Source organism: Bradysia coprophila (genome assembly GCF_014529535.1).
Source record: "Bradysia coprophila strain Holo2 chromosome X unlocalized genomic scaffold, BU_Bcop_v1 contig_128, whole genome shotgun sequence".
Lineage (NCBI taxonomy): Eukaryota > Metazoa > Arthropoda > Insecta > Diptera > Sciaridae > Bradysia > Bradysia coprophila.
Window position 1 is genome coordinate 109,933 of NW_023503295.1, and position 15,330 is coordinate 125,262.

General features: G+C 39.2%; 1 protein-coding gene across 8 annotated transcripts; it reads right to left on the minus strand.

The window, feature by feature from the left end:
• Positions 1–9,688: 9,688 nt before the first annotated feature.
• LOC119067825 lies at positions 9,689–14,376 on the minus strand. 8 transcript variants are annotated; one of them, XM_037170990.1, is made up of 14 exons: positions 14,248–14,376; positions 12,655–12,965; positions 12,204–12,561; positions 11,972–12,136; positions 11,734–11,919; positions 11,490–11,675; positions 11,242–11,427; positions 10,995–11,180; positions 10,745–10,912; positions 10,531–10,689; positions 10,305–10,469; positions 10,091–10,253; positions 9,879–10,029; positions 9,689–9,819 (listed from the first exon to the last, which is right to left on the minus strand). In XM_037170990.1, the coding sequence occupies exons 1-13, from the start codon at positions 14,273–14,275 to the stop codon at positions 9,897–9,899; spliced, it is 2,394 nt and encodes a 797-aa protein (XP_037026885.1). In that variant the 5' UTR covers positions 14,276–14,376; the 3' UTR covers positions 9,689–9,819; positions 9,879–9,896. The 8 variants fall into 8 exon arrangements, with proteins under 8 accessions (XP_037026885.1, XP_037026886.1, XP_037026884.1 ...); XM_037170991.1 differs by having other exon boundaries at positions 12,204–12,505; positions 12,614–12,965; XM_037170989.1 differs by having other exon boundaries at positions 12,204–12,965.
• Between the last annotated feature and the right edge of the window lie 954 nt (positions 14,377–15,330).

Here is a 15,330-nt window from a genome sequence, read left to right on the forward strand (position 1 = left end):
CCCAACAAAAATCTCTTCGAGAAAAGTGTGACGCAGTCTTTGAGGTACAATTACTAAAATGAATTTACTAGATTTGACGCTTTCAGCTTCGTTACGCATGTGACAGATAAATTTTGGTTGTTTCCAGTCAAATTTTTTTTGGTAAAAATTATTTGGTAGATGATGAGAAAAACTAAGCCAGCTTGTTTGAACCAAAATTGGGTGTAAAATTTAATTTTTGCGTAACGAAGCTGAAAGCGTCAACTCTAGCGATATCATTCATTTTAGAAATTGTACTTCAAAGACTGCGTCACACTTTTCTCGAAGAGATTTTTGTTGGGATCAATTTTTTGTAAGATTTTTGACGATCGAACCGCCAGTGTTTACATTCCGTTAAAATCTATCAATGGATAAGGATGATATTGAAGCTTCACAAAACAATGAACTTATTAGTAAATTACATGCTCCGTAGTTTATACGAGATATGAACGTATTACGAGCGATGTTGTGCGAGTTGTAGTACATACTTTGACTTAAATAATTGTATGGTCGAGTATATGATAAAATAAATGAAAAAAAAGGTTATTGTGACTAGTGGAATTATAGCCCTTGTCTTAGAAAGTGTACAAATGACACATTTTAGATTTTAAAAACTGTCACCTTATGTGGACGTTATATCCACGTGGACTATCGGCCAAAGGAGAACTACAAAAAAAACATAGCTAACGCCGACCCGTACGAAACACCTATTCGTATCAAAAGCCTTCAAATAGGTATATATAGATGTCCATATATGGAATCCCTGAAACCCCTCACACTTAACACATTATTTCCATGTTAACAGAAACTCTCTAAGTATCATTTTTCCCAATATATATCACTTTTACTAAAATCCAATATGGCCGCCGGCAGCCATTTTGTTAGGAGACCGGAAATAGTACCGACGCTTTACATTCGTTAATACCTTTCAAACAAAAAAAAATTCATGAAATTCGGTCAAAATTTACTCGAGATATTGACAAAATACTCCACGTTCACTGTACGGCCGAGTAGCCAGATAAGAGCTCACTCCAAGAGACCTAGCTCACGCTCCGGAGAACATAATTTCATAAAAAAAATTTTCCCTGATTGGTACGGTCAATACCTATCTAATAAAGCTAAAACAGACGAAATATGTTCAAATGTGGCCGACCTACAAGCAAAAACTGCTTGCCGCCCTGTGCCTGTTCCACACCAAGGGGTCTAACTCACGAGTCGGTCATCCGATTTCCATAAACTTTTTTTTTGTCGATCGGTATTGTAAATACCTTTTATTTGACGTATCACTTACAAGTTTAACGTTTAAATGTCCGGAGATATCTTCGAAAAACCGTAAAGCACTTATTGGGCCACAGCTCGGGAGGGGTCGATCCAAAATCAATCATCTTCGAACTCAGCCTGTCTTTTGACATTACCAAACGGGGAAAAAAAAGAATTTTCAAAATCGGATGCGTTTTACTCAAGTTATCGTGCAGACAGACAGACGGACAGACGGACAGACGGACATTTTTTTTTTCGCGGATTTGGCATCTCTAGACAACCACAATAGGTTTCCCCTTACTCAGGGCGTCCAATTCGACGTGTTACAAACGTATGCGTAAACCTATAAGACCCCAGTACTTCGTACGGGTCTAAAAACGTTTTGCTACGAATTCTGTATTACGATTTTGTAGCCGCTTTACTTAACCTTTTCAAATCATAATTTGACAAAGCTTTGCGTAAAGTGGACTCATTAATTTTCGGAAACCAGTTCATAATATCATCGGCCATTTCCGCATAAGTTTTAAATTTTCTCTCCGTTCGCTCGTCGCGAGATCCATGAACAAAGGTTCTACCTCGAAAACTCACAAATTCGAATTCCGTTGCGGTTTTTATGGACACGAATTTGTATAGGAAGATTGTGTTACAGAAAAAATAGTCTGTCCGATCTGTAAATATTATCGTAAATTCCTCATCGAAATCACTAAGTTGTTTTGGTTTTTGTAGGTTGTAGGAGACTTCAACCATCTTGTCAGTTTGAGGTTCCTGAAATTTTTTTTTTCAATTTTAGCAAATTTTCGAGTGATTTGATGGTCTCACTAATTCCCCTTTAATCGCACAGCCAGCATACAGTATCCGCTCATGCAGCTGGCTTTGTTCATTAAATCGAACTTCGAAATCAAATCCACCTGCTCTGCCACGATGTGGTAAATCGTTTAAATTTATCGGACACGTAATTGGACGACCCATTCCAACGTCGACCAGAAACCGATCTCCTGATGCAGCCAGAACAGAGTCGATTTGTACAACTAAAACGAGATGGTTGTTCGGAAGCCCGTTCGCAAGAACTTCTGATGAAAAGACATCGACGCGAAATCCAAGAAAGTCGAGCAGCAATTTTAGAAAGTAATTCAAATGAACACATGCGCCGCCATGTGTGTCTATGGTGTGTGAGACTATGTCGGGGACTTTGGGCAATTTCCGTTCACTAGTCTCCATTGCACCCCATGTGATGTTCTGTTCGAATAAAATGAATTTGTTCATTGAATTGCACAGCGGATCACAGCGGTTTACCTCATAGTGAAGGTGAGTCCCAAACTTCGAAACGATTTTAAATAAAAAAATGTGTTTGCTGTCGCTGAGAACCGTACTCCAATGTTCGAATTCCAGTACGTTCTCCAGGAAATGTTTAACATTTGCTTCTGTTAGCATTTTCGCCGCAATTGAAACTGAAGATATTTCATCATTTGGTTCAATTATTTCTGCAATCTCATCGACTATCGAAATGACACCCAGATAAGATAACGGTACACATAACTTTATGTGAGATGTGATCAGCACGAAGCACCAACGGTCAATTATTTATTTTATTTCAGCAAGTTAGTGTCGCTATGTTTAATATTGCCAAGAGAGATAATTTGATTAAATTATGTCGTCATAAATAAGTACACTCATCATTAAAGATATGAATTTTGTTAAATATTCGGAAAAGTTATGAAAAATCAGAGTTGACGTCAGGTAAACATCTGTCGAAATTTTGTATAAATTGGATTTGTAAACCATTAGAGCGATGTCGATCTTCTTCTTCTTCTTTCTCAGCCTGTTTCTGTCCACTGCTGGACATACGCCTCCCCAATTCTCTTCCATTCCGAACGATTAGTTGCAACTTGTTGCCAATTTGCGCCTGCAATTCTCTTTATACCATTATTTTACCAAAAAAAATTTGACCGGAAACAACCAAAATTTTACCAAAAAAATCTGCGTCGCATGTGGCAGATAAATTTTCTTGCTGGTCTGTTCCTGAACATTTGCCACTTTGCGACGCAGATTTTTTGGGTAAAATTTTGGTTGTTTCCAGTCTAAATTTTTTTTTTGTAAAAATTATTTGGCAGATGATGAGAAAAACGAAGCCAACTTGTTTGAACTAAAATTGGGTGTAAAATTTAATTTTTGCGTAACGAAGCTGAAAGCGTCAACTCTAGCGATATCATTCATTTTAGAAATTGTACTTCAAAGACTGCGTCACACTTTTCTCGAAGAGATTTTTGTTGGGATATCAGTCGTTTTAGAAGTTTTAGAACTCTGCTTTTTATAACAGTTTATAACAGAAATTCGAAAATTTGACGAAATTCGAAAATTTGACGAAATTCGAAAATTTGACGAAATTCGAAAATTTGACGAAAATCGAAAATTTGACAAAATTCGAAAATTTGACGAAATTCGAAAATTTGACGAAATTCGAAAATTTGACGAAAATCGAAAATTTGACAAAATTCGAAAATTTGACGAAAATCGAAAATTTCACGAAATTCGAAAATTTGACGAAAATCGAAAATTTCACGAAAATCGAAAATTTCACGAAAATCGAAAATTTCACGAAAATCGAAAATTTCACGAAAATCGAAAATTTCACGAAAATCGAAAATTTGACGAAATTCGAAAATTTGACGAAATTCGAAAATTTGACGAAAGTAATTCTCTCTCCGCCTCCATTCAAGAAATATCTACAAAACCCCAATTGACCCACCCATTTCCAACTTTCGACATTTTTCACATATGCCCGTAAAACTCTGAGACTTTGCCGAAGAAAGTAACTCTCTATCTTTCATAACCCAAAAAAATATTAGTCCTTTCATCCTACGCTCGAGTAGCTCAAAATTTGGTTACTCTAATCACTCTAGCTCAAACGAATCTGCCCCGATTTTTTAAATTATTTTTTTGTTCGAATCGTGTTACGAATACCTTTCATTTGATGGGTCGCACGCCTCTGTAGGTTTCAATACAGCTAAGCTACAGCCGAAAACGCGTTCCCGACCCTCGAAAACCACACTCAGAAACCACTTCGAGGCCAATAAAACAAAATTCTGGTTTTTCCTGGGGTAATGGCGTATCACATTTTCATTTTTATGCCCACCCTGAGGTTCCTGACTAGTTTCCGAGATCGACCGTCGATAGATAGATAGATAGATAGATAGATAGATAGAAACATACAGAGTAAGTTGAAAGATTTTGATTGTTTGGGAAAAGTCAATTTGGTGTATTTTGTATGAAAAGTGACCAATTTCAAAACGATGTATCTCCGGTAATTTTAAACCTACATAGTCGAGTGATAGCTCGTTTTGCTCGTATTTGAAGCGATAATATGAAAGAATATGTTTTGTGGTGATATAAACCAAAGGGTAGAAACTGAAATGTTCGGCTATATATAGTTGCCGCGTCTCAAAAAATTTTCTTCGTTCTTATTTTGGGAGTTAGACTGCGTCAAGTCCTCCGCTATCGCTCCGGACATGATTCCATCCCTCTGGTGGTCTACCTCTAGGTCAAGTTTTAGGTGGTCTCCAGTTCATGATCTTTTTGGTCCAACGTTCGTCCGTCCTTCTTGCTATATGTCCCGCCCAGCTCCACTTTAAAGATGCTATTCTCTCCATGACATCAACGACTTTTGTTTGTTGTCGAATCCATTGATTTGTCAATCTATCTCTGAGCGTAATTCCAAGCATACTCCGTTCCATGGCTCTTTGTGCCACTCTTAATTTATTTTCGGAAGCTTTTGTTAACGTTAACGTTTCCGCTCCATATGTAAGCACAGGATGGACGCACGTATCGAACACTTTCAGACTATTGTTCATTTTGCTTTTGAAAATTAGCCTGAGTTTTCCGAACGCTGCCAATGCAAGACCAATTCTACGTTTTATTTCTGCAGTTTGGTTGTCTAGACCCAACTTTAATTTATGACCTAGGTACACATAACTGTCGACTCGTTCAATGACAGTATCACCAATTTTAATGTCTCTGTCGTCGTCAATGTTTGTCATGATTTTCGTTTTCGACAAATTCATCTTGAGACCGACTTTGTTTGACTCCTCATTCAACTGTTGCAACATAATTTGCGCCTGGTCTAGATCAGCTGCCATCCATCAGGGAGATATAATCTGCGAAACGGAGATTACTCAGGTACTCTCCATTTACGTTGATCCCCATTTCACTCCAGTCTAATTTCTTAAAAATACTCTCCAGAACCGATGTGAATAATTTATGTGATAATGGTGTCAGCCTGTCGTACACCTATGCCAATTCTGAATTTTTCCGTGCTTTTATGCAATGAAAGTGTAAAACAGGTATGGTCTATTGTCCGCCCGGAGGACATAAAAATTTGATTTTCATACTTAAACGCACTCATTTTCATATTATTTTGACATAAAATGTGAGTGCGTTTAAGACGAATTCGCCGATCGACCATACCTGTTCTAGGCTTTCATTGCTTTTATGGAGTTTCATACACGACGTAGCGTTTTTATAGACGTATCGAATTGTGTTGGAGTATCTTGAGTCTACTCTGCACTCGTCTAATGAGTCCAATATCGACCATGTTTCCACTGAATCAAAAGCTTTTTCAAAGTCTATGAATATCAAGACCACAGCAATCTTGTATTCATTGCATTTCTCAATTAGCGTTCTCATAACATGTATGTGGTCGTTTGTGCTGAATCCTGATCTAAATGCAGCTTGTTCAACAGGTTGGTAGAAGTCGAGCTTCTTGGTGTTCCTCTTCGTAATGATTTTCATGAATAACTTGTACAGTGTTGATAAGAGACTTATGGGTCGATAGTTTTCCAACTTTGTTTTGTCTCCTTTTTTATGCAGCAATGTAATCACTGCATTTTCCCATGCTTCTGGTACTTCTTCCCATTGGAGACATTGATTAAACAAAGTTGTTATTGCACCCAATAATAGTTTCATGGCTTCCACTGGAACACCATCTTCACCGACTTTTTGTCTTTCATTTCGGCAATGTCGATGTTTCTGACTATAGTACCGATAAACCATTCACTAGTTGAACAGAAGACATTTTTTCGTGCATTTTGGTATAAAAGCGTGAATTTTTTACCATGGGGATTCCAAAACGATTAGGAGACTTTGAAAAAGTAACCTCTTGCGCCATCTACATCCGGTTGAAGTTTTCGATGCAGGGGTGCAAATTTTGAATTTTAGGATTCTGGGTAGGCCCGGCCAGTTCAAAGAAACAATTTATGCGAATAGCACACTAATTTATCCTTCATCGGAAGTCTTTTTCAGATGCGATCATTTTTTGACAGCGGAGTTTCGACCTATAACTCATTGCCCCCGAGTATAAAGATGATCAAAAAACCCTTAAAGGGTAAATGTGACGCAAGTCCTTTATCTTACTTACAAAATAACTGATATTGCTGAGGGTGACGCTTTGTGCGCCGTACGCAAAAGTTTCATCAACAAAAAATTTGTGAAAGAAAATTTTACAAAAATAGATTTGCGTCACAAGTGGCAGATGGTTTGAGTGGTTTGCCCCTTGGGATTTCCAAAACTTTTTTTTATGGTTTGATGAGGAATTAGTTTAGGTTCGATTACGCAATGGTTAAGATTGAAGGAGGTCTATAACGGACTTGGTGGTCTTAAACATATTCCCAACAGAATAATTGTCCCATTGTTATGTAACACGACAACTTGGGTAATTTTCAACGGATTTCAAAAAGAGAAAACTAATTTTTATTCGACGTGGAGTGAAAGAAAAAAGAAAATTCCAACGAATGTGAACTTTGCCTGAGCGAAGTGAATTTCATTTTTATTCATGAAGCAGGCAAGAAATACGCCATCTCTCTACCGTCTTTATGTAGAAGTATCGCAAGTTTGAACTTGTAAGTCAGGTAAATCATAGTTTCCTCTCTATTCTGGGAAATTCTGGGAATTCTAAATTATTTGGTAAAGTAGTAGCTCATTGGCTACGTACTGTAGCCATCCACAAAAATGATTTGGGTTATATTCTCATCGGCAGTCAATTCCACACGAATTTGGCTAGCGATTATATCGCATTGGTAACGTCCTAAAGTTGACTTAAGCTTCACAATTTGGGTAGTAGCAAAGTGTTTGGTGGCTGCCAAGATGTACACGCTTAGTGACTCGTATGCAGTAATCCAAATACGATGCATTTGTCTAGCCTACATTCAGGCGAGGTGTCAATTGAGTTACTTACTTTCCTTTGCATACTTCGAGGCGAGGTTTGGAAGTCGTGTTAAACATGTGACCTAAAGAGCCTGTTGAGGGAAAATTTTCGGAAAAAATAAACAGCAGAAGTTGATGCAGCGGTATAAGGAATTTATTGATTTGAACACAAAACAAAACAAATTCGAATCGATCTATGTTGGAATAGATATAATGAGCTGCTTCTACAAAATCTACGTTCATTTAGCATCCACTGTCGCACTGACCATCGCGTGAGTAGTAGAACTCTAAAGATGGAAATGGAAATTAGACAAAAATCTCACGAGTCACCGGAGCTTTACGGAAGGACTTACTGTTTTTAGGATTGTTACAATTGTGAAGTACACGTTCACAGTCGTTGTAGAACGAGGATGGTTTCACCTTGGGATCGCTGGATGTGGCACAGATCCAGCTCTCTTTATTTGGACACTTCAATCGTTTGCATTCGACTGGGCACTCTCCATCGGCTGCCTTGGTGAGTGCTAGAATACGAACAAGAAGACTTAGCTCATTGGACATCGAAAGCATTTTGAGATTATGATGTGAAGACGTTTCCACCCAAATTTATTGAGAAAGTGATCTTACGTTTAGTGGGATTGTGGCAGTTATACGAATCCAGTTGACATTGATTCGCAAAGGTTCGGGCGTCGCTGTTTTTGCAGTCGCCGTTTGACGATGCACAAACTGGATTACAATCAGCTGGACAATTGTCTACGCATGGCTTTTTACATTCGCCTTCGTACTGCACAGCGTATGCTGTAGCGTTAATGGAAAATGTTTGGTTTCATTCCAGTGAAGAAAAGAAAATTGGGAAATTTGTCTTACGATTGTAGGGATAACGGCAATTGTAGCCGTCCAATTCGCATTGATTCGAATAAGTTTGCTCAGTTCCGGAACTATCTTTAGCACACACAGGCTTATAGATGGCTAGACACATGGTAAGACAGTTGTGGCATTCGCCAGCATAGGACACAGTCAATGCTAAATTTGAAGAAGAAAAAAATGATTTTTCCGATCGCAAATTTCTGTAACGAGATTGTCTTACAACTGTACGGATATCGACAATTGTAGTTGTCGAAGTCGCATTGATTCGAAAAGGTTTTTTCGTTTCCTCCAGCGTCTACGGAACACACTGGATCATACACGTCCGGACAGCCGAAGTTACATTCATGACATTCACCCTCGTACGACAGACTGCATTCTGAAATGTTTCGAAAAGTGTGTCAATTGGAAACCCTATTGTCCATAAGTTCATTCAACTGAACGTACGATCGTTCTTGTTCACGCAATTGTAACTCTCCAATTCGCATTGGTTTCCGAATTGTCTTTCGTTGCCTTTCGAATCTACCGTACATACTGGCGCATAAATTTTCGGACATCCAAGTCGGCAGTTGTTGCATTCTCCGTTGTAGGCTACCGTGCATTCTATATAGCAAAGAATATGAATTTAGAGTGCAGTCGACCGAAACCATGTTCAATTCAATTCAACATACGATCATTCGGGTATCGGCAATTGTAGCTGTCCAATTCGCACTGATTCGAGAACAATCTTTCCTGTCCTAGTGAATCATAGGTGCACACTGGAGCATAGAGTCTAGGACATGCGACTTGGCAGTTGTTACATTCTCCATTGTATTTGATTGAGTATGCTGGAATTTTTGTGTACACAATTAAATCAGCACTTCAGTCCAGCAACGCTACACTTACTATTGAAAGGATATCGGCAGTTGTAGCTCTCCAATTCGCATTGATTCGAATAGGTTTTTTCATTTCCATTAGAATCGTACGCGCAGACGGGGTCGTAGTTTGCAAGGCAGGCAACGTTGCATTGGTTGCATTCACCGGCGTACGCTACGCTGTATTCTGAAATCGAAAACAAATTTCGAAATTTTGTCCGGAAATCGATGCTACTTCAGTCGAACTCACGGTCATTGGGGTATCGGCAGTTGTAGCTCTCCAATTCGCATCGATTTCCCCAGGTTTTTTCGTTTCCTTCCCCATCAGTAGTGCATACAGGATCATAGATTTCAATGCAAGCAACGGCGCATTGGTTACATCTACCTTCGTATGCTATGGTGTATTCTGCAAGAGGTGGGAATGTTTTAGTGGCGAAAGTGCATACAATGCAGAGATGATCATGGTCCTTACGATCGTTTGGATTCAAGCAATTGTATTTCTCGTACTCGCACTCGTTGCTAAACTCTTTCTCTTCTCCATTGCTATTGATTCCGCACTGTGGACGGTAAATTCTTGGACATCCCAATCTGCATACCGGTTTACATTCTCCGTCATGAGCGGCAACATATCCTGTTATGAATTCGGTTAATGGCTCAACTCGGTACTCATATACACACTCATATACGAACCATCAGCTGGATTCTGGCTTATGTAAGCATCTCGTTCACATTTGTTGGAGAATGTCCTGGAACCCAATGTGGGACTGATTGCACAAACAGGTGCATACTCTTTCGTACATATGACCGGTTCAATGCAACTGCCATCATACGAATACTCGAACTCTTTAGATTGGAGAAAAATCATTTAAATTCTGTGGTTTCATGTTTATCACGTGGGGCACTTACTGTCGTGACAGTTATCGCGATTGTGCTGTTGTAACATACAAGGATTTCCAAAAGTCTGCTGAGCCCCCTGACTATTCGTGGCGCAGATAGGTTGACCGATCTTATTGCATTTAATGTCAGCACACTCGTCACACTCTCCATCATGGATGACAGTGTATTCTAGGGAACAGTTAATTAGAGTTTGAGTTTGAGTGACCTGACGGAACTTACGGTCGTTTTCGTTCAAACAATTATGCGATGCCACAGCGCAGCCGTTGGAAAACGTTTGAATATTTCCACTTTGTCCAGCAGCACAGATTGGGACATAATTGAAGGGGCAAACGGTTGGACATTTCGGTTCTTCGATGCAACTGCCATCATATGAATATTCGTATCCTGTAGTGGCGGGATAGAAAATACATTTTTCCCACCGATAATAGTCACGCGGTGCACTTACTGTCGTTGCAGTTCTCGCAATTGTGTTGTTGTAACATACAAGGATTGCCAAATGATTGCTGAGTCCCTTCACTGTTTGACGCGCATATAGGTTGACCGATCTTATTACATTTAATGTCAGCACACTCGTCACACTCTCCCGCATGGACGACAGTGTATTCTAGAGAACAGTTAATCAGTTTGAGTGATCTTGCAAGTGCAACGACTGAACTTACGGTCGTTTTCGTTGAGACAGTTTTGTGATTCTAAAGTGCATTCATTGGGAAACGTTTGCACGTTTCCACTTTGTCCAGCAGCACAGATTGGGTCATAATTGTAAGGGCACACGGTGGGACATTCTTTTGGTTGTTCAATACATTCACCGTCGTGGAAGTACTTGTATTCTAAAAAAGACGTCGGATAGTTTAGGCTTATGTCAAGAAGTGAAGAGTAGGTTGGCCCGAAATGTGGAAGACCAGTACTTACTCGCGTCGGGGTTGAAACAGTTGTAGACTTCTAAGTTGCAGCCATTTGTGAATGTTTGAGGCGGTCCACAGACTCCATCTGGAAGACCACAAATTGCTGGACCTTCATTGGAGCAGGATATTGCAGCACAGTTTGGTTCCGGTTCTGGTGTAGTAAGACATTCACCGTCATGGAAGTACTTGTATTCTAATTGGAAGATGGGAAATGTGTTACTAGCGAACTGGATACGTCGTGCACAGTAACTCACGTTCGTCGGAATTGAAAGTGTTGTACACTTTCATGTAACAGTCATTCACAAATGTCTTCGGCTCTCCGCAGAAACCGTCGGGAAGGCCGCAGATTTTGTTATTATCATCGGGACAGGCCGTTTCAACACATTCTGGCTCAGGAGCTGGTGTCGTCAAACATTCCCCGTCGTGGAAGTATTCGTATTCTAAGTGGATGCAGGAATGGGATTGATATTGGCACAATGAAGCAGATGAGGGGGTCACTTACGTTCATCAGGATTGAAGCAATTGTACACTTCCAAATAGCATTTATTGTTGAACGTTTTCGGCTCTCCGCAGAAACCGGATGGAAGAGCACAAAAAGGTGACTCATCTTGGGGACAGTCTATTAAGCCACATTCTGGCTCAGGAGCTGGCGTCGTCAGACATTCACCTTCGTGGAAGTACTCGTATTCTAGATTGACGCATGAATGGGATTAAGCGCAATGGAGAGGTGTGAAGACAACACTTACGTTCATCCGGATTGAAGCAGTTGTACACTTCCAAGTAGCATCTATTGTTGAATGTTTGTGGTTGTCCGCAAAAACCGGTTGGAATAGCACAAAATGGTGACACATCTTGGGGACAGTCTATTAGGCCACATTCTGGTTCAGGTGCTGGTGTAGTTAAGCAGTCACCATCGTGGAAGAATTTGTAAGCTGAAGGGAGGAATGTTAAAATCTTTAATCGTTTCGAAGCAGAGAGGCTTACTGTTAGCTGGATTTTCGCAGTTATAAACGGATAGCTGGCATGGATTGCTGAATGTTTGTGGTTCGGCACACCAACCGTCCGGAAGTGCACAGACTGGCCTGAGATCAAAAGTGCAGGCTTGAGGGCAAACTGGCTTGCAGGCACCGTCCGACGTTTTCTTGTATTCTGTAAATTATTTGAAAAGGGCAAATTTGATGAGGAGCCCTGAGATTGGGTAGTTTCGGTAACTCACTGGCTGTCGGATTTTGACAATTGTATACATCAAGGAGACATTCATTGTCAAACGTCTTTGGTTCTCCTTCACATCCATCCGGCGAGGCGCACAATGGAGCGGCAATCAATGTACAAACGGTATTGCAGGTTGGTTGTGAAGGTTTTCCACATGGTTTATTACCGCCCTGATTTTTATCCTTCCGAATCTTCTTAACTTTGCCTTCTCTTGAATCGCTGCAATCTTCTTCGCTACTGTCACCTTTGCGTCCACCGTTATTTTTCTTTTGATTTTTGTTATCACGGCTTCCTTTTCTGTCTTTAGTTTCATTGCTTCCACTTTCATTGCTATCGCTTCCATTGCGCTCCTTTTCCTTGACCTTCTGTTCCTTTTCCTTTTTCACTTTTTTCTCCTTGGTTTCATTACTTCCACTTTCATTGCTGTCGCTTCCATTGCGCTTATTTTCCTTGGCCTTCTGTTCCTTTTCCTTTTTCACTTTTTTCTCCTTGGTTTCATTGCTTCCACTTTCATTGCTATCGCTTCCATTACTTCCATTGCGCTTCTTTTCCTTGATCTTCTGGTCCTTTTCCTTTTTTACTTTTTTATCATTTTCCCTGTCGTTACATGTACAATCGTTTTCGACTTCCCCTTCGTCACCTTCGGAATCTTTTTGATTTTTCTTATCTTTCTTGGCAGAAACATTTACTTTAATTGTTGCGTCATATTTCTTGATAGACTTTGTGTCTAACGTTGTTGCGTTAATAGCAGCTACGCAGCAAAGAGCTGAAATGACGAGAATAAAAACTTGACAAAGTACACTAACAACGAAGTTCTAGCATAGAAATGTACTACATGCATCCAAAGTATATTTTGTAACAATAGAACGGGTGACAGTTAAACTTAAGTTACAATTTCGTAGGCGAACACCACAAGCTTTACTCGATCTTGATTTGAGTATGTCACACGGAAATCGACAATTCTTATCAATCTACCCATGTACCCGTATCGCACAGAAATATACGCACATAAGTAAATTTGGGCAGAAGAATTCTTGACTTTTAGTGCTCTAGTCAATCGAGAAATATTTTTGAAAATTGAATGTTCATTTGTCTTAATATGGTCTAGCATTTAATTTTATGTCACAAGATCGCTTCGTACATCAGATTAACAAATCCGGAAAGCTACAGATCGAACACCAAATTTTTCTCCCCTAAAAAGGCCATGAAATTGTTTTGTTGACGCTTCATCTGATGACAGTTCGGATGAGCAAATGTTTTGACAGGGAAGAAAATAGACATTTTCTACACCGAACTGTCACCTTTATTTTTGTTTTGAGAAAACGATATAACAGATTCATGTTTTTGTTTCGTGAAGAAAAACAGTTAATAACACGTCGTACATATGGAAAACTTTGTGACCACCTTTGGGAGAAAATAGGAAATCCTCGCTCCGCTATAGCCGCAAAACTTCGTACTTGTTGGAATTCTCTTCCCTTGGTTACCAAATAACTATTACTAGGCCCAGTGTTTCCCTACGGAGATAGAATTGAACACTATTTGTCAAGTTAAAAAGTGTGTTTATGTGATTATGATGGAAAATAGATTTACTCATGTCCCTCGCCCACGGACACAATCACCCTCGTATCCATTTTCCTTCGTTTCGCTCATTGATACGTAATCGATTAATAAGTATGACGTGTCCTAGAGTAAAGCACTTGACAGACAATTACGACTCGATTACGATTATGGGACGAAACTGACAATCGTTATTAGATCGCTTCTGTTACATACCTCCCACTAGGCAATACAACCCAAGCAAGGACATAATCTCTTATAAAGTATGAAGCCAAATATTTGAATGATCGTTTTGATTGTTTATTTCCGATCGATAGCTAGTTTTCGCAAATTTATTTCCTGTTTTATATAAATTCCTAAATGAAAATGCAAAAATATCCAGTTGTTTCACTGGGACAATTAGACCGAAACATAGCGTTCCAATTTGGATGCATCAAGCAACACAACACTTAGAAGTTAGGCAATTAATTTGTACGAAAATCGATACATACCTACGAAAAGCAGGACAAGAACTTTCATCTTTTTTCACTCCGAATGTGACAAATCCAGACGAAAAACTGAAATTCAGATCTCGGCAGTTTACGTTTTATTGGAAACAAATTTTGACTGCGAAAATTGTTATTTTCATCATTTTTTTTTTCGTTCAATATTTAGTCAATTGTTTCGTTAAAATGGAAATATAAACCTTTAATGCCAAAACAAATATTTTATTTAATCAGTTGGTTTCAAAGCACGCACTGGCAAATTTTAATGTTGTTTGTAGAGAAGAAGTATGTTTGTTCTTCGTTCCAATAAAATTGAAAACATTTTTTTTTTTGTTAAATTTCGTTTCATGGATTGTCTCTATGCAAAAGGTAAATTAATCGACCATTTACCCGAACGAGGCAATGATCCGTTTCATCGGATCCGGTTCAAATTTTACAATTTTTCTTCAGGCACTCCGAAGAGAATATTTGGCGATTGTGCTTGAAAGTTCACAGGCCTCGAAGTCAAAAATTTGGACATATTGAGGAGTTAAGGGTGAACATAAGGAGGAAAGAAGAAATTTATCAGTCAAAATTTAATGAAATTTATGTATAAGGAGTTTCGCCGGAAGTTTGTGAACAAATGAAATGCTATCAAACGCAATATGCCCTTAAGGGGTCGTACATAATAAATAACGTGTCAATGCTGTCATCAGATTTAAATCTCTAATAACTCGCTCTTTTCCAAGTCAGGTGGTGTATTTGGGGGGTAGGACTATTCACCTAAAAAAGTTCATTCTTGTTGAGCTATTACTGATTTCAGACTGATGACGACACTGAAAAACCGTGACGTCATTTATGAATATAACGACTCCGAAATGTTTTGTGAAAGTAGCAACCCTATGTCTGCAAATAAAACAGAAAAGATCTGAAATTGGTAAAACAGGTCTGGTCAGGTCAAAAAAAAATTCAGATCAGATTTTCGATTTTCAGGTTCAGGTCAAATGAGGTCAGGTCAAAATCTATCAGATCAGGTTCAGGTCGAATCAGGTTTCAGGTTGACATGGCCTGAAAATCCATTCCGTGTACATCGTGAGCTAGAGCTGTTGG